The sequence below is a fragment of the Idiotropiscis lumnitzeri genome, chromosome 10, assembly GCF_059441095.1.
Source record: "Idiotropiscis lumnitzeri isolate Australia: NSW breed Sydney's pygmy pipehorse chromosome 10, RoL_Ilum_1.0, whole genome shotgun sequence".
NCBI lineage: Eukaryota > Metazoa > Chordata > Actinopteri > Syngnathiformes > Syngnathidae > Idiotropiscis > Idiotropiscis lumnitzeri.
This window is the reverse complement of record NC_142400.1, coordinates 1,954,501-1,972,698: the sequence shown is the minus strand read 5'-3', so window position 1 is coordinate 1,972,698 and position 18,198 is coordinate 1,954,501. Positions and strand designations below refer to the sequence as shown.

Sequence of the window (18,198 nt, the reverse complement as noted above, 5' to 3'; positions counted from 1 at the left end):
AGACTGACATGGCAACACAGAAAGGCTGAAGCCTGATAGGACAGAGAAAATAAATAAATCTAAAAAAAAAAATCTACAGGAAGCAGTGCAGCCGAGAGAAATTGCTGCAACATGACGACAAAATACTTTTGGGATTGAATGGAACCAAATTTGAATTTATGTTTTCAATTTAGGTCAACGAAGGCCTCAACTGCCTCCCAAATCACAAATTATGTTCCTGCTTGCCTCATTCAAATGTTGAACCAAAGCTCGCATGATCTCCAAAAAGCAACCACGAATGCAAAATGGAAATTGCAAGTGACATTGTCGCGCACTAGCAGTGTCACCAATGTGTTCGAAACTCACCAACAGGTGGTGTGTGTGTGGAAAGTGCGTGCGTGAGCGCGTGCGTGTTGCAGCCAATTGTTGCCAGGCTCGAGGTGGAGCTTCTTCTTCTTCTTCTCGGCGCGACTCATCCAAGTCATCAGCCGACCAGCAGCGCGCGAGCATCGGGCGCTGAGGACGCGACAGACCCGCAAAGGAAGGAAGCCAACACCAAGCAACACAGGATTCCTTTTTAATATTATTATTTTTTTGATTTATTCATCTCAATATTTTTTTTTTTTGTCGACGACGAGCATGAAGATGAACGCGCTCCATCACCTCCTCGTCGTCGTGTTCGTCGTCCTCGCGGGGCTTTTTGCCGCCGCTGTGACGGCAAAACCGGCCAGGCTGAAATTCGTGGTGCACGGTAAGAACAGCTGCATTGTCTTTATTAAACCGTTAATCCCACTTTGGAAGATTATTTCATTTCATCCTCGCGTCCAAACGAGTTTGGACGCCTGGCGGGCGCAAATGGATTAGTCCTTAAAATGTCCCCTCCCCCAGCGGCTGTTTAAATCAATTAAATTAATTAAACCTTAGAAAAATTAAAAAAAAAAAAAAAAAAAAAAAAATATTGACTGTTCTAATCCGTCAGATTATGAAGATTTGCTTCAAATCTCCGCGAACCCCAAGAGGTGTGCGGACTGCTTCGTGCGCGCTTTTTACAATTAGCGCACCGAGACGCCTGTCAATCACGCGCGCGCAAACAACCTCCACACAGACACACGCGCACGCCCACGCACGCACACACGCATGCGAGCGAGCGAGGCTGCACCCTTGAAGTGAAATATGGCCGCGTGGAGGCGGCGCGCTGCTCCCCGCGTCCTTGCGGGGCTGCAATGCGGGGACGAGCGCGGCGGCTGCAGCAACCAACACCAGCCATCAAATAACACCAAGTGCACGTGCACGCCAATGCGCGTGAATGCATGCGCGCGCGTGGACGAGAGGAGGGGAGCAAGATTGCGTGGAAAAGCCACCCCCCCCCCCCCCCCTTTGTCGTTATTTATTCCACTCACACAATTTTTACACTTCACACATCCTGCTAATGCATGCAGGAGAGGTGGGGGGCGTGTGTGTGCGCGCGCGCGCTGGATCTGGATTTTCTGGATACTCTGAAGCACACCCCCACCCCTCCCCTCAAAAATAAAAGGAGCCTGGACAAACCCGCTACTAAAGATGACGTACAAGCAAGTCAACATTCATTGCAATGCAGAGCACGCACATGCACACGGAAAAGCACACACACGCGCGAGCGCGCGCACGTAGCACAATTTCACCAGACAACAAGGTGAAACATTCACAAGCAGGAGATGCGAGGCCCTCAAAGAGGCTTGGAGTCGGCACATGTCCTCACTTGACCAGCTGAGGAGGCGGTCGCACACAATTGAAGGGAAATTTGCACAACTTGACAATCGGAAGAAAAAAAAAAAAAAATCGCATGAAAAGATCGTAATTAACGACAGTGGTACATTGATGTGAGAAAAATAATCGTTTGATTTTTTTTCTCTGGAGTTGATTGCGAAAAAAACCAAAAACCTGGCAAGAACTAAGTGGGGCAGCAAACAAGACTACAAGCGGATGATCATGAACGGTTCTTCAAAAGAGGCCAAGTGTTTGCTTCCAGCCGTTTAACGCCATTCCAAGTTAACGTTTCAACACCTTGTGAGTTTAACCGAGACAAATAAATGGACAAAAGTCGGCTAAAACGACGAGAAGCAGAAAATATAACAATACACACAGGCATCTATTCTTTATCCTCAGCAAAAAAAAAAAAGTGTAGTTTACTGACGATATCCTTCCGCCAACTCCGCTACTTATAGTTGCACAGATTTGTCATTTTTACATAATTTATTCCCGTAAGAGCACAATTTCAAAGGACATTGTACAAACTCTATTTAATTATATATTTTTCACAGTGCAATACAGTAAAATTTACTGTTCACATTTTTTGTTTGTAATTTTTGTTGTGCTGGAACAGATTCATGTCACTTCATTCATTTTAATGGAGAAAGATGATTTGAGTTGCGAGTTACGAACCTAATAAGTGAAGGAATTTCAAATCGTCGGCCCAGAAGCTTCTGTATTTTACAAATACGCAAAATGTGTCCTCACTTTTGGGCCAGCAGTTCTGATTCAGAATTTTTTCTACTTTTGGAATTAAATTATTGTGACTTGGTGGCATTCTCGGTAAGGAAGGCAAGCAATCAATGTTCTGAAAACAAAATGTCCTGCTTGTTATATTGTTATAAGACATTTTGCACCGCAAGATGATAGTCATATTCACTGATTCTAAAATGGTTCCGTAGGCCAAAAAGAACTAATGGGCGGGCCGGAGTAGCGGCCAGATGAGCCAATCTGGGCTTGGTGACGACTCGACGTCAAACAAGATGTGCAAATGATGCCGTTTGCAAAGCCACCAGCGATATTTAAAATCAACAAAGAGGAACAAATAGTCCACACGAATGAAACATCTAAAAATAATTCTGGTCCGTTCTGGCTCTTGAAAGCATTTTTTTTTTTTTGGTTTTGATCATGTTTCCATCTGAAATATTAAAGTCACCTCAAAGTGAACAAGGAGACGATTCTGCCCCTGAAATATGTGAAGAAAGGAAATTTACGCAACGACATCATCACGGCGCTGCCGACAAGCTCCTCATGAGAACGTTAAACCTACAAATGATGACAATTTTGTGGCCACATATACGTTTTTGTACGCACCCTTCATCTATTTTGTGGCCACTTTTGTTTGTTCTTTTGAAAGAAAACGTCTTTCTTTTCTTTGCTGTCCGTCTGAAACGCTCCTGTGAGGAGCTCGGACCATTCGACATTTTTAATGAACAACAACAACAATCGCAGCTCACGCGCATTCATTCTCCACATAACGACTTTGAAGTGTTCATTTACGAGGACGCGGGTCAATCGTGGAAAAACATCTTGCGGTCATCTTTCAGCGCGCTCGCAATTACATCTGAACGCACATTTAAACGAGTCCGAGCAGATGATGAGAATGTTGGACTTGCCCAGAAGCTTTTTGTCTGACGTGTTGTTGTCGTGGCAACCTCCTCAGAACCGTCTCGCTTCCACTTTGACAAACCCGAGAACTACATCAGCATGTACCATCAGGAGGGCAGCGACACGCTCTACGTGGGCGGCCAGGCGGTCATCTACGTGCTCACCTTCAGAAACCGAGGCGTACGCGACGTGCAGGTAGGACAACTCGCCGTCGTTTATTTTGCATTTATTCAATCTTCTTTTATGTTCTGGAGAGATAGCCGCTATATCGCAGTTCATCGTTTTTTATGCTCCGCTTGTATGCGTCGCTGCTCCGTTTGTGTTAGCCTGATCTGTTGAGTAAAACTTCAATCGAGAACGCTTACATAAATACATAATTAATTAAATCCATAAATAATTAGAGATATTTTTTTTACATGTAATCATTGATTATTTAATTAATAACACAATTATTTAATTCCATATTTAATTAATAAATGAAACATGTGATTAATTAATGACAATTTTAATTAAATATTTCATGGTGTATTTATTTATTTCATTTTGTCACTTTCAGTCTGCCATAAATAAAGCCTGACGTGAGACGATTATAAGATAAGCGATAAACTAATGATTTTTTTTTTCCCATTATGAGCTGAAAATGCTCCCGACAGTCGTTAAAACAAAACTATCTAGTTTGAAGAGTCGTAAAAAATTTCGTACAGTATGAGATTAGCCTGTGTACCTAATGAAGTGGCCGGTGTGTGGACGCGTTTCGCTTCTGATCCTTGTCGAGAAATATTTCAGTCAGATTTGAGCTGTTGGGGAGAAGAAAAAAAAGTGCCTCCCACGTCTTTAATGAGCGTTCTTGTCCAAGCACTGTGGAGGATGTGCGAAGCTACACAAGTACAAAGAACGAGCGCAAGGAGGGAGAGCAGAGTTGCAGCTCAAATGCGATGAGTTCTTGCAGCCAGGTCATGTCGTATCCCCAAAAAAAAGAGAGTGACAAGCGTCAGTCTACTAGTGCGGACAAAAGCGTATACTAGTACATGGACCATAGGATGGACATCAAAAAATGCTAAAAAGTGGCATGCTACAAGTAGTACTAGTAGCAGAATTTTCTCATGTACTGTGTAGGACTTATAATTCTAAAAAAAAAATAATAAATTCTAGTACTAGTAGCAGGAATATGTCAACTAGTGTTCAGTTTTGCCTCACTCGGATAGCGGGTGCGCTTTTTGTCCTTACTTGTAAGACAATTCAGCGCACACTGTCTTACTAGTAACATTTTTCCACATAACTAGTGCCATTTTTGGATTACTAATGTCACCTCAAGATCCGAGATCAAAGATATCAAATTCATAATCAAATGACTGATATCGAAAAATTGCGTGCTACTACAAGTTTTACGACCAGCGACGTAAAATTCGACTAAGTAACACATAGTGCTTTACTAGTAGCACTAGTAGCGCACAGATGTTAAATAGCGCATTTCACTAACTCAGGCGCTCTTCCAACAGATTCCGGCACCGTCGGACCAGACCGCCATCGACACCTGCAAAGCCAAAGCGGCGCCGCTCGAGGTAGAAGTGCTCTTTCGTATCCGTCTACCCTGCAGCCTTCAAAGTGCATCTTCATCTTCACCAGTCGTCATCATCATCTTCATCTTCACCAGTCGTCATCATCATGGGTGTGTGACGCGGGCCTGCTCCTGACCGTGCGATTCTCGATTCTCGCCCCTGTTGAATAAATTCTGACCGTCTGCGAGGCGCCGAAGGCGTGTGAGTGTGATTTGTGATTTTGTGAGATGAAATGAGTCGGGCGGCGGCGCGACTAGAAGGGAGAGCGAAGCGTGCCAGCCGGTGTCTGTCGGCCGGACGGCGGCTGGAGTGAAACGCAAAGTGGATGCGAGCTGACGTGAGCACTTAGGCTGTTTGTCAGTTAGCGTTAGCATTAGCCTTTTCAGGTGTGCATTTATAGCATTTGTGCCTTTGTTATATAATCTATGAGGATGGACTTGCAATTTTAAGTCAAACTAGTCAATAACCGACTAGTCAGACGCTTGAGGCACTGCCGCTCGCTTGCTATGCCGACGGAGCGTATTCTGATTCCAGCGAGACGTTTGTGTAATTCAAGCCAAAACACATGAATGCCGAGTAGTCGACTTCAAAATCGGCCCGTCATGGCAGAGGGGTAAAGTAGACCCATCGACTAGTTGCCGATGATCCGTTCAACCCCAAAATGTGATCCCGATCCAATCTGACTTTTGAAAAGAGAACACTGGACTGGCGGCCAAACGACGTCAAAAGGTTTGACGTCCCGAATGAAGACCAGTCCCGTTGAAAATGCTTGGATGGATGAGTGAATGAAAAGTAATCACGTCACCGCCTTCTAGTTCCTCCCATCCCGCGGCAGATCTCATCTTCATGTTCGCCTTCAGACGAGGACTCAGCCAAGACGTCCTCATCTCACTTGTTGCGTCTCTGCCCCGCAGCTGGAGTGCGACAACTTCATCACAGTCATTGAGAAAGTCAACGACACCTTTATCGTGTGCGGGACAAATGCCGGCAGTCCTCGCTGCTGGATGCTGGTAAGCTCCACAATACCCCAAACGTAAAGGTCGGCCCAGAAAAGGATGGAAGTCCACAACAAGGCTCCTTGACCGAGTTTCCAACGTGTGCACGTGCAGGTGAACGACACGGTGCTGACGGACATCCAGGGCGCCGGGCAAATCGGGTCGCCCTCCGACATATCCCCGCCGTACCCCTCGCAGAAGTCCATCAGCCTGCCCGCAGGTAAACCAACGCGTCAGCATGCCTCGTTTATAAAAAAAACAAAAAAAACCCATTGATGTTGTTCACCCGGCGCAGCCAATAAAGCGCAGTCGTTCCTCATCAGTCTCACAAGGTCAACACATTTTCGTTTCTCGGTGCTCCAGGCGGTTCATTTTGCACACATTAAACGTACAAGATCATGGAACAACGTTTAAATGGTCTTTTCGACAAGTGAACCATTAAGGTTTTTTTTTTTTTGTATACGCCGTGAAACGATTTCAATTGACCTGACATGTTTCGGCAAAGTGCCTACGAAGGCAACAACAGCTTGCACAAACATGTTCGGGAAATTAGAACGAAACATCGTGAACAAAATCATGTTTGGAAATTGGAATTTTTATTTTTTTTTTGGAGTTGCAACGTATTCCACATGCATGTCGCATTCCTAATGACGCGTTACGTTCCATTCGCCGCCGCCAATCCCGAAGTACCGCCCGCTATGAATATTTGAATATTAGCCAGAAGCTAACGAGGCTAGCTGCTATTCTGGTCCACCAGCGTCTTATTTTTGCACAAAATGTGTTACATTGTTGGCTGGCCTTTTTGCAGCTCCACAGAGTGTTAAATTCAGCAGACGGACGAGTCCAAATGATGTCCCTCCGTAAATTGGCCGAGTGAAAGACGGCGTGACAAAAAGACAAAATGAGCGATTAGTCAACTTCAAGCGTTGAAGTTTTAAATGTTCAAAGTCGACTTTGTCTTCATTCTAAACACGAAAACGTGTTTTGGGGGGAGCTGGAAAAGATAAATTGCCTTTCACTTTAGTTCAATGAAGCAAATTGATTTGATTTTCTGGAACGAGCAAATTGAGGCACAAGCTTCATCACGGAACGAATGAAACTTTCCACTCAAGCTGATGAGCGAATGATTCCAAAATGCAGCAGATCGCGTGTTGGCATTTCCTCCATTTTAAAATTGATGTTGGTCCAATCGCACGTGGTCTGCATGCAGCGGCATCTTACTCGAGCCCCGTGATTGGCTGCTGACCTCGGTACTCGAGGTCACGTTATCTTGCTGACATCGACTGCAAACGTTCACATTTTCAAAACTCAAGTTCGTTCACAAGAGTGTGGCCGAGTTGCGAATCAGAACCTCCCGTAACGATCGGATGAATAAGACTTGACGTCTTCATGGAGCAGCATGAAGGCGATTGAACAACAAAGTGGCCCGGACGGAAAACCGTTTGAACATAAATTAAAAAGTCCGACTTTAGAGTGCCTCGTTGTCACAATGAGGAGAATACCCGTGATGATGCGGTGCCATCTATCCCAGATGAAGTAGCATCCAATTTTTTTTTTTTAGATCAGAGTATTTGATTGACAGTTGACTGGGGGACACGCCCACAGCAAGACAAGAGCTTTTTTTGTTTCATGACTTTGAAACTTCATTTTATCTACATTTTTTTTTTTTTTAGTCATTCCAATTTGCCAGGGTTAATAACCTGACTCTCGTCTGCGGTGTACGGAATCTCTAGGATGTTTTTTTTCACTCGACAGGGCCCGTCATAATTTGATTTGATACCCTTAGCCTATGGCCGAACATTTAGGTCCAATTCCGTGAGGCAGAACATTAAAAATATGCAATTTTGCATGGCGCTGGCATGAGCTGGTTCTGGCCACGTACCGCAGAGCAGCGGCTGAGTTAATGGCGTCTTAATTATTCCAGGTTTAACGACCATCGCTATGGAAACAAAGCTGAAAAAAGGAGGCTGGCGTGTGTTGGTGGCTGTCAGCCTCCCGCTCCGTTTTTCCTCGACCTCATCTTTATTACGTTGAGCCCTCGGGGGCTTCTGACTCGGTTCTGTGCTTAATGTTCTCTCGCTGCAGCCACTTCAGGCTCCATTTTGGATGTTTCTTACCTGCCGCTGTCTTTCGCCTCTCAGATGGGAGTCTGTACTCGGCCATGTCGGCGGTGGGCGGTCACGTGGGCTCCATCCGCCGCACGTTTGGGCCTCAGAAACTCCTGAAGACGGAAAACATTTGGTTGCTGAGTAAGTAGGCGGTGTCGGACGCAGCAAAAGAGCGTCAAACTCGTCTTTGTGTTTATGGGTTGGGTCGAAGTCTTTGTCAGCAGCAAAAGTCGATGGCGAAGACAAGAAATGTGTTTGGCAATGAATGTTATCTCACATCGCAAGTCGCCACAAGAGAAAGTGAAAATGTCAGCGTTTCCGGCAAGAGCTGGGGGGGGGGGGGGGGTCAAGATTCTTCGTTCCAAGATTAGGCTAATCTTTCACGATTGTGTTGAAATTTAAAACAAGGATCTGGGTTTTTGGTTTCAAACTCCTGTTAGGATTCAAATCAGTGTTCAATTCTCAAACGGATGTTGAATCCCAAAGCGTTTCTGCTTCGGTTCCGCTCAGCATGTCATGTTTACATCTCGCCACTCAGACCCTCAATTTGCCGGCGCTGCCATCATCCCGTCTTCCGTCAAGTATAAGGAGGAGATCTATTTCTTCTTCAGTGAGATCAACAAGACGGCCCGAGTGGACGAGGAGCCATACCGGGCCCGCATCGGCCGCATCTGCACGGTAACCGATCTCAGTGCCCAATCAGAACCGTTGTTGCATGAAAACTCTGGAATGAGCTTCGCAAAACTTTGGCATCAAGAGGAGACATTTTTTTCCAAGGACCCCCTTCATGATCCGTTGTCAGAATCGACTAGTTTTGCGAGAAAAAAAAATGAAACCATCTCTAATATCAAAAGAATAAAGTTGTATTCTTTAAAAAAGAATCGTAATCTTTTCATGAAGAGCGCCACAATTTGCCATAGTGAGCGTCAATCTTTCCCGTTGCGCAGGCGGACGAGGGCGGGATCAAGAACCTGCTGGCCGACTCATGGACCACCTTCATGAAGGCGCGGGTCATGTGCGGTGCCGGAAACACTCAGCAGCAGTACAACAGCATGAAGCAGGCCGTGGTTCTGACCGCGCAGGACAAGCGGGCCGGCGTCATGTACGGTCTCTTTTCCAACGCCTGGTGAGCCGAAACGCCGACGAGATCTCGAGCACGTTTGATTATCGATCGACTAGTCCGTTTTTAGCAGCGGTGGAACCGTAATCGGTGCCGACACTTCATCTCGTGGGTCTTCCTCTCCAGGGGCAGAACTGTGATCTGCGCCTACTCTATAGAGGACATCGACCAGGCCTTCTCCACGTCCAAGTTGAAAGGCTACAGCAACTCCTTCATCGGAAATCGACCTGGGATGGTAAGGATGCTGTTGAACTACTCGTCCAGGTCCAGTTCTCCTTCCATTTCAGGGAGTCTTTCAGGTTGCATTTTCTAACCGTGTGGTCAACAGCCGAAAGAAAGACTTTCAATTCTAGGTTTTGGGTTTCAATCCCAGGTTTGGGTTAGGGTTTTCAATCAGGGTTGAGTCTCAGATTAAGAGTTGAATTTTGGATTTGGATTCCAAACAAGGATTTAGGGTGTCAACCCAAGACTAGCGTTTCAAGTTACGGTTTGTTATGAGGCTAAGAATAACGGAGAGTTGAACGTAGAGTGCCGTAAAAATAATTGTTCTGGTTAGAGTTATAATAGGTGTCCTCCCACTCTGGCTGCTTCTGATTCCGTCGCTTCTCCTCACAGTGCGGTCGAAAGAATTCCTCGGCAGGAAACGACCTCAAAAACCTGGGCGTGATCCGATATCACCCGGAAATTGAGGACGTGATCCGGCCGGTGGGCGTCGCCCCGCTGGACCTGCCGACAGACGACCAAATCACGCACACCGTTGCGGACATCGTCCTGGCCGTCAACGACGAGCACTACAGTGTCCTTTACCTCGGGACAGGTAACGTCGCCGTTCTGCCGCCGCTCGGTTTTCCGGGGACAGTCACAGACTTTTCACACAGAGCGAACAAAGAACAAAAACCACACCAAGGTTCACGTATTGACAACAGCACGGAGGGAACGTTGGAAGAACAGTGCAGTTCTTCGGGAAAACAGAATCAAATAAACCTTCCACGTATCAATTGTACCACCAACACTCAGATATTTAATTTCTAAGCCATCAAATATGCACGGCGCGCAGTTGCCGTCGCTCGGAGAAGGCACTCCAAAAATTGCCTAGCGCCTGAGGGAGATCGCCATGGCAACCATCACAAGTCATATGTGCACGTCGCTCTCTCGACGCTCGCGTTCACGGGAGATGTCGCAACGATCGCCTTTGCGTCTGCAAGCAAATTCAAAACGCTGTCAGTCCAATAGGAGCCACTCGCTTGAAGCTAAAAATAGCAAAAAAAAAAAACGAGAAAACAATTGAGAGAGAAGCGCGCCGTGGCCTCTCGCTGTCAGCGAAATGAAGTGTGGCGGCAACAGGAGGGGCACATCCTGATGGCCTAAAAAGAAAGTGGAGCACGTTGACGTCTCAAGGAGGGTGAGAGCGCTCTCCTGTCGCCTTCTCGGCTCTCGGCACGGACGACATCGCAAGAAATGACACCGTCAGAAAAATTTGTGGGCCTCAAAATTCAATCGACACTGATGGGGCTCATCATGGGACTCCGAGGCAACTGGTCATTCGTTTGGCAAGCCACACCCACGACCAAAGTGGGTTAGGAGAGCGAGCCCTTGACCGTGGCTTCGGTTAAAAAAAAAATGGTGCTTGGGAGAGACGATAGTTTGTTTCACTCCACGTTTCAAAATAACCGGAAACAAAGAGTCATTAAACCCCCGACAATATTGGAAGCATTTATTTTAAAAGAAGACGTGAGGACTTTTTCTACGTCAGGGCGATTAATTTATGAATAAGCACGGATGGACGATGACGGAAGGGTGCTCAGGTCGCCGACGGAGGACGGATCGGCAAAATAGGCGAACGTACTCGCCATGTTTCTTCCTGTTCTCTGGTCTGCTCTCCTCGTGTCATTGGCCAGAACCTAGCATCAGCGGTCGTCACAATTTTGCTCATTCTTGCCACATGAAAGTCACCCAAAAAAGTAGACACCTCACACAAACGGAGGAGGCATGCCGAAGAAATTTATTGTCAATCTAGGCCAGTGTTTCTCAATTATTTTTTGTTACGCCCCCCCCCCACGAGAAGAAAACAATTCGCACCCCCTGACACCCACTCTCTGTTGCAACTCTAAATAATAACATTTTCGTTGCACCGTCGAGTTAATACTCGCTGCGCACAATGGGCAAGCAGAGCGCCACTGCCACCTAGTGGGGTGGAGGTGCAATTACACTTTAATGTCATATGGCGGGGAATAAAGCACGTCACTCAGAGGCGCACGCGCCCCCCCCTCAGCATTGCACCAAAGAGGGGGGGGGGGCCGGGGGGCACTGATCGAAGCTAATATTTATCTTTTTTTAAATGAACTTAAAATACAAATCTTAATTTTGGTAGCACTGTGATTCATACGGCTGTATCCTTACAGTCCTAATTGAGACGAAGGCAAATAATTGACTTTGGCCTTTTCTGCAAGTGTGCAACCTTTCAAATAAAGTCTGTTGTTCGACAAAAAAAATGCGTCCAGTCAGCAGCTGAAGTTCTGCACTGTCACCCGTTTTCCCCCCGCAATGCCGCCTGCTGCTGCTGCCGCCGCCATGTTGGTGCTGATCCACTGTCTTGATAAGACGGCTGGAAATAGAGCAGCTCATAGAAGAAACCCGATGAAACGAGTCACGTTTATCTTGGACAAAAAGAGAGTTTGAAGTTTGAGGAAAAGAAGCGAGGGCGGCAAAAGTACAGAGAAGCGTGCTGGGAATGCGAGAAAAGGCCGCACAAATATTCCCTCTGGGATTATTTGGCAGACGCTACAAAATCCGCCCATAGAAAAGGCTTCTGCACTAATCTTTGTTCTTGTCGTCGGCGCCGTGAGAAAGTGGGTCGCTTTTCGTTTTTTGTCTCCGTGGTGGCATTTCAGGCACGTTAAACCCAAACTGGCGACAAAATTTCGGAACTCGTCGTTGCGTTTGTGTGTGTTGCCGCAATTTGTGTGTTAGGCGAGCCGTCGTGAGTTTGCAGGTTTCTAATTTGAATAGCATCCATGCTAGTTAGCGCTAACACAACGAGCCTTTGTGCCACCACCGAACGGAAGTGGTCCAAAGACGTCAAGTCCTGTCCGCTTTCTCGTCGCCAACAGAACAAGGAAAAGTCCTCAAAGTTCTTCACAGCAGCGAAGGCGTGTTCATCGTCTCGCAGTACTCCATGTTCCGCAACGAGGGGCCCGTCCTCAACATGGCCATCAACCCCCAAAAGGTACGCGCAACACCGCTCACCCGGAGATGGATGAGGCGACTCGCTATTCCACAAAGCAAGCGGAGAATCGAGACGGGACCGCCGTCCGAAAAGAAGACGGCTCTTATCTTGACTGGATCGGCTGCCGTTTGCCGTAGGGTCACTTGTATGTTGCCACGGCGATGGAGGTCCAGCGGCTGGCGCTGGCCGACTGCGGTCGCTATGGCGACACGTGCCGCGAGTGCATCCTCTCCCGGGACCCGTACTGCGGCTGGGACAAGACCCGGAGGAGGTGCATCGCCATCCCGCCAGGATATAACGTCACGTCTGGGTGAGTTGACTCCACCAACCTCTTCAGAACATTTATGAACCGATCTTCTCATTTCCTACCTTCAAGGATGAATGGATAAGAACAGATTTTTGGGGGGGAAGGAAGAATCTGAAAAGATGTCGACTGAACGTCAAATCAAATGAACCGGCATTCCTCCACTTTTTAAGTCTCGTTTCTTCCGCTCTCCTAATCGTCCTCTTTGAAAACGTCCATGCAGCACTTTGAGAGTGTTTTCGTGCAATCAAAGCGAGCATTTTGGATGCCGTGGCATCATTTGCATGTCTTCTTGCACATCTCAAGCGCACTCGCAGGCTCCTCATGGCTTGCCGAGTGTGTTTTAAGAGCAATGTGTCCTGTGTGTGTCTTCTCTCCAAACAGGACGCTCATTCAGAATCTGGACCAATCCAACTCGTCGCTTTGCGGGGAGGCTGCTGGTGAGCCCTTTTATCTGCTCTCGACCGCTCTTTGCATCTTAATTAAACCAGCGGGCCAAAGATGACTATCACTTAATTGAGACGTGTTAAAAATCCCGCAGGCGGGATCTTTTTTTTTTTGACATGGAAGCCAACTTCAGAGTCCACAACGCGGTGACGGGCATCATATCATTATTATTGCGGACTCAACGCCCGTCGTCACTTCTCGGAAATCGGTCTTTTATCTTGCTGCAAGTCAGTCACATAAACCGTGTTATTCTTATTTTACAGTTTAACCGCCGCAATTTTATTGACGGCATCCGGTCGTCCGCTAGTAAATTGATGCAGCGTCGGGGTCGATGTATTTATGCAGCCGAAGATTTTTTAATTGCTTTACAGCCTTTTTTTTTTTCTCAACTCAATGACTTTATTACACCCCAAAAGCCTGTTCGGAGCGGCAAAGCAATTCATGAGCAGTCCTTACAAATAGGAGGCTTTTGCTCAAGCTAAAGAGAAAAATATTGCGTCTGTTTTTAGGTGATAAGCCCGAGACTTATTATTATTTTTTTTTAATTCTGTCGTTGCGTAGGTGTAGTGTAGCTGTCAGTCATAGAAAATGCGTCGGTGGCATTGCGGGAGCTAACCTTCATCATTTAAAACAGCTCCCAGGTGGCTAAATAATATGACTGTCGTGTCACCAAATGCCTCGAAAACCCCCCCCCAAAAAAAGAGGACCAGAACGCCCACGCACGACTTCCTCCCACTTTGGGTAATTTCACACCTGATGACTCATAGGTTAAACCACGACTGGTATCACGAGCAGACCTTTTTCTCCAACTGTTCTTCAACAGCTCTCAAGCTGCGTCGCACCTCCCCCAGGGAAGTGTCGGTGCCGTCCAACACCTCCATCTTCCTGCCGTGCCCCGTGCGCTCCTTCCACGCCACCTACCGCTGGGAAAAGGACAACTGCGTCAAGAACTACCCGTGCCTCTTCTCGGGCGACTTCTGCGTCCTGGGCCCGGCGGTGGACACCCCCCTGAGGGAGGGCGTCTTCCGCTGCATGGCCACCGAGGACGGCTTCAAGGTGGAGGTCATCTCCTTCAAGCTGGTCAACCACGGCCGGTTGCTGGCCGCCTCGCTGGCCTCGACCCTGGGGCCGTCGCTGCTGCTCGCCATGGCCGCCTTTTGGCTTCATTAACTGCAGCTAGCGCTAACCACGTATCCTTAACCACTCCCACTAACGGGATATGCGGGAGGTTTGGTTCACAAAGCATTTGAGTAGGAGCTTTCGCTTCAAATTGTTTCTCCAAACGGCGCCACCCGATGGAAGCATTTGCGATGAATGATGTCGAATCGTATTTAATGTAAATCGACCCGTCAAAAAAACAAACAATCAACCAATTACTCCTAATTTCTGAAACTTAAGCCCAAGACAGTATGATCCTAATATTTTGTAATAATTAAAAAAAACAATCAATTAAATAATTTCACAAGAATAATGATGTATTGTTTTTTTTTAATGACTTTGAAATTCATCTTTACCGCTTAAAAAAAGTAATGCCACTCAGCAGACAAAGACACTCCGGTAACAACCCAGGCTAAACGTAGCTCGTCCTCAACATACAAAGATGTATCACTTCAATATATTTGTTAAAAAATAATGACTTCTTTGAAACGACGTTAAAGGCCCTTGGGGTGACTGAAGCACTTAATATCGGTGGTTCTAAACCAGATTTTTTTTTTTATCCTTAACGAGGCTGAACATCGGAGTTCGCCGCCCATTCGTGCTAGCGATGATGACGACTCTTGGTGAACCATCCCTCCCGCATTGGAAAAGCAAAACATATCCAATGGGTTGAAAACAAACAAAACATCAAAACCAGGCCCATTTGTTCTGATTCCTTTCGATATTTTGACTTAGATTGTGCTTCTTTGTGGATATGTGAAGCTTTACGACTGCTCTTACATCAGACATCTTGCATCACCTCTGACATCTCATTGGTAGTTTTTGGAGCGAGAGAGGAAAAAAAAAAAAAAAAGTCTGGTATTGAGATTTTCAAAGCCTTAATACTTGTGGGACATCAACTCCTAAGCACAATTTTGCAGTCCACGCAGAAAACGGCGCGATCCTGGGACTCGGGCAACATCGCTGGGAGGAAGAGTCATCGATTTCTTTTTTGGACTGGAAGTAACGAGGATGAGCGAAGAGCTCGTTGCCGACCGTCACTGTGTCTCAGCACCTCCTCCTCAGACAAGGCCGTTTTGTTTTTCTCGTGCGTCTTTTGAACAAGACGCCGTCAGCCATGACACCTTGTTCACAGCTTTGCCGTTTCTCTTCGGCGTTCTAAAAAGGTCAACCACAGCGAGCGCAGGACCGCAAATTAAGACGACCTTACTTTGGGAAAGGTCAACTTGTTTGGCGGGAACCAAACGCAATTAGGTGGCACAGCCCTAACTTGAAGGATTTAAAAGGAAAAAAAAAAACTTCCTCTCCGTTTGCAGCCAAATTGTTAAAAAAAGTCGATCAAATCAATTAGTCGCCCAGCCACACAAAACCAAGATGAAGCGTTCCGCTCAATCGAACCACACAAACAAAGTCGGACAGCGCGCAAAGTGGTGATCAAGGTGTCGCAAATCTCGTCAGAAGGGCAATTTTTACCAGGAGAGAAAAAAAGGCTTGCGTTTCCATTTGTGATGTTTCGTATTTTATCGCTGCCAGTGCTGATTTCAACCATTGCTGCCTCTTCACGTGAACATTTGTCTCCATGTTTTTTTTTATTATTATTATTATTGTTTCTTTTGAGCACCATACTTGGAATGTGATATGTAACTGTTAGTTTTTCTTACCGAGATTCAAAGCTGTGACACAAACAAGCTCGCCAGTTCCCGGACAGACGCTTGACGTACGTTGAGCGGAAAGCGGCGGATGAAGGAAAAGCTCGAGTTTCACGTTTAGCTCGAAAGAACATCCAGTCTCAGTTTGGAGTCGTGTCGCGGATTAGAATGTTCTCCAGAGCGCCGACAAATGGATCATTCGGTCGTGTCGGGCCGTCCGCTGCGGCCCGGCTGTCATGAATAGCTAATTAGAAGCCAGCGCGCCGCGCTCTACATTAATTGGAGACGATTGAGACGTTTGCTTTCTCGCTCGCTGCTTGCGGAACTCACTTGCAGCTTGGCGAAAAAATAAATAAAAATTGTCCGAACAGCAACAATATTTGAAAAAAAAAAAAAAAGCTGCATTGAGCCTACATCGACTTTCTCGTCTTTTAGTGAACGTACACGACAAGCGCGTTGTGGCTTCAGAAGTTAAAGGCGCAAGTCATGTGACTTGACTTGAGTCCAATTTGTTTTTCTAAATATATTAAAAGGCGTTTGAATGTAACGCGACAGTTTGCCGTTCGCTAGCTAGCTACGCCTTCACCGCAAAAAACACATCGCTCCTGGAGGCCACAAAAAAAAAAAAGACTTTGGTGTTATTATTTAAATTTCAAGCAAAACGAAGTCCCGTGTAGGTAGAAGAAAGATGCTCGTTGACGTCGCGGACGTTTTTCAGCATGGCGTGTTTTCGCACATTTAGCAGACACGGCCAAAACCGAAATTTTGTCATTTGGTGATTTTTGTTCGGAATCAATCAAATTTGGTTTCCGTGCGGCGTCCAATTGAGACGATATCTTTATTTTCACTTTACAGGGTTTTTAAGTCACCAATTCCAGGACTTGAGACTTGCTCGGCTAAAACGTACGAAAGACTCGACTTTGACTTGGTTTTCATGAAACTCAACCGACTTGAACGACGCGACTTGCCAAATCTTGCCTGTTTACATTTCACGAGCCGTAAGTCACTTCATCCCGCCTCTGGCGTGCAATGTCATGACCGGTGTCACGTTTTCTTGCCTGTCGATTAACTTCACGTGCAAAAACCACCGCTAAGCTTTTTGACACAAGCGCCTTTATAGCAACGAAGCCTCAGGGCTCCTTTCCAGCCTAGCGCAACCAAGCAACCAGGAAGTAGTCGCGTTCGGTCCAAAGACAAACATTAACAGACACCTGTTGCTTTGGTTAGTCTGCGTCACAATCGGATTCCAAGTGCGTCTTTAAATGGCCGCCTTATCTGAACTCGTTGGCCGCCGGGTCGCCATCTTTGTCACGTCGCCTTCAGGGACGTGTTTATGTGGACGAGGTGGCTCGCTGTCGTGTTGCTCGGAGGTGGCGAGTGATGTACATGATTTGTGCCCGCTGTCATTGTGTCTTGTTTTTTGTGTCAAACTCTTTCTACGGTACTCATATTCTTCATGATATATTAAGGATGCTATTATTTTTCAAAAAGGTCATTTTTGGTGCAATAGATATTCATGTAACGAATCTCTGTGGACGTGTTAACCTCGACATGTGCGGTGAAAACCAATAAAATGTGACTACAAACAAAACAAAAAAACATTGTCTTTAATTGGCAGCGACTATTAAAAATCCTTCAATTCCCAATACAAATTAGCTCGCTCTCTCTCTCTCTCTCTCACACCCCCCCCCCCCCCCCCCACACACACACACACACACATATATATATATATATATATATATATATATAATTTAAAATTGGGAACCAACATTAGACAGATAACTTCACCATTCTCTCCTAATTTAGGGGTGAATGCGGACAATGAATGCTCTTGCCAAACGATTACAGCTAATGTTAATGTTTACTCAAGACAAAATGGCGGCCAAAGCGAGCGTTATTGGTGGGAGGATTGTGTGGCAACATGCCAGGTCACAAAATGGTTGAAGCTGCCTGTCAGTGTGCCGGAGGTGTTACATCACCATCTGCTGGCAACAATCGGGTCAATCCAGCGCAACTTGCCGACGGAAGTTCAGACCAAGGTACGCGACTCACAACTTCTTGACTCTTCCTGCTACGAGTTGGATCTGAATTCCCGGAAACGGACTTACTACAAACAGACCAGCTTGCTCATGTTCACAAAAACTTGCCATGACTTTGGAAATGGCTTAAATCCTTAGCGTCGGTTTCGAGGCGACGTTTCAAATTTTTAAAATCTTTTTCCATGCACCTTTTAAAAGTAGAATTGTGCTGGGAAATC

The 18,198-nt window shown here is 46.3% G+C and overlaps 1 protein-coding gene across 2 annotated transcripts; it reads left to right on the top strand.

Moving 5' to 3' along the window:
• Positions 1-405: 405 nt before the first annotated feature.
• On the top strand, positions 406-17,534 carry LOC148328547 (semaphorin-7A). Of its 2 annotated transcripts, XM_088306348.1 has the most exons (15): positions 406-730; positions 3,431-3,570; positions 4,875-4,937; positions 5,849-5,944; positions 6,044-6,149; positions 8,071-8,178; positions 8,576-8,715; positions 8,985-9,163; positions 9,284-9,392; positions 9,773-9,974; positions 12,268-12,383; positions 12,521-12,693; positions 13,072-13,127; positions 13,958-14,324; positions 15,213-17,534. In XM_088306348.1, the coding sequence occupies exons 1-14, from the start codon at positions 619-621 to the stop codon at positions 14,302-14,304; spliced, it is 1,947 nt and encodes a 648-aa protein (XP_088162474.1). In that variant the 5' UTR covers positions 406-618; the 3' UTR covers positions 14,305-14,324; positions 15,213-17,534. The 2 variants fall into 2 exon arrangements, with proteins under 2 accessions (XP_088162474.1, XP_088162473.1); XM_088306347.1 differs by having other exon boundaries at positions 407-730; positions 13,958-17,534.
• The last annotated feature ends 664 nt before the right edge of the window (positions 17,535-18,198 follow it).

Coding starts and splice junctions, on each gene's coding strand:
- LOC148328547 (XM_088306348.1), top strand. CDS start 619: ATGAAGATGAACGCGCTCCATCACCTCCTCGTCGTCGTGTTCGTCGTC. Junction 731..3,430: donor GCTGAAATTCGTGGTGCACG/GTAAGAACAGCT, acceptor CAACCTCCTCAG/AACCGTCTCGCTTCCACTTT. Junction 4,938..5,848: donor CCAAAGCGGCGCCGCTCGAG/GTAGAAGTGCTC, acceptor TCTGCCCCGCAG/CTGGAGTGCGACAACTTCAT.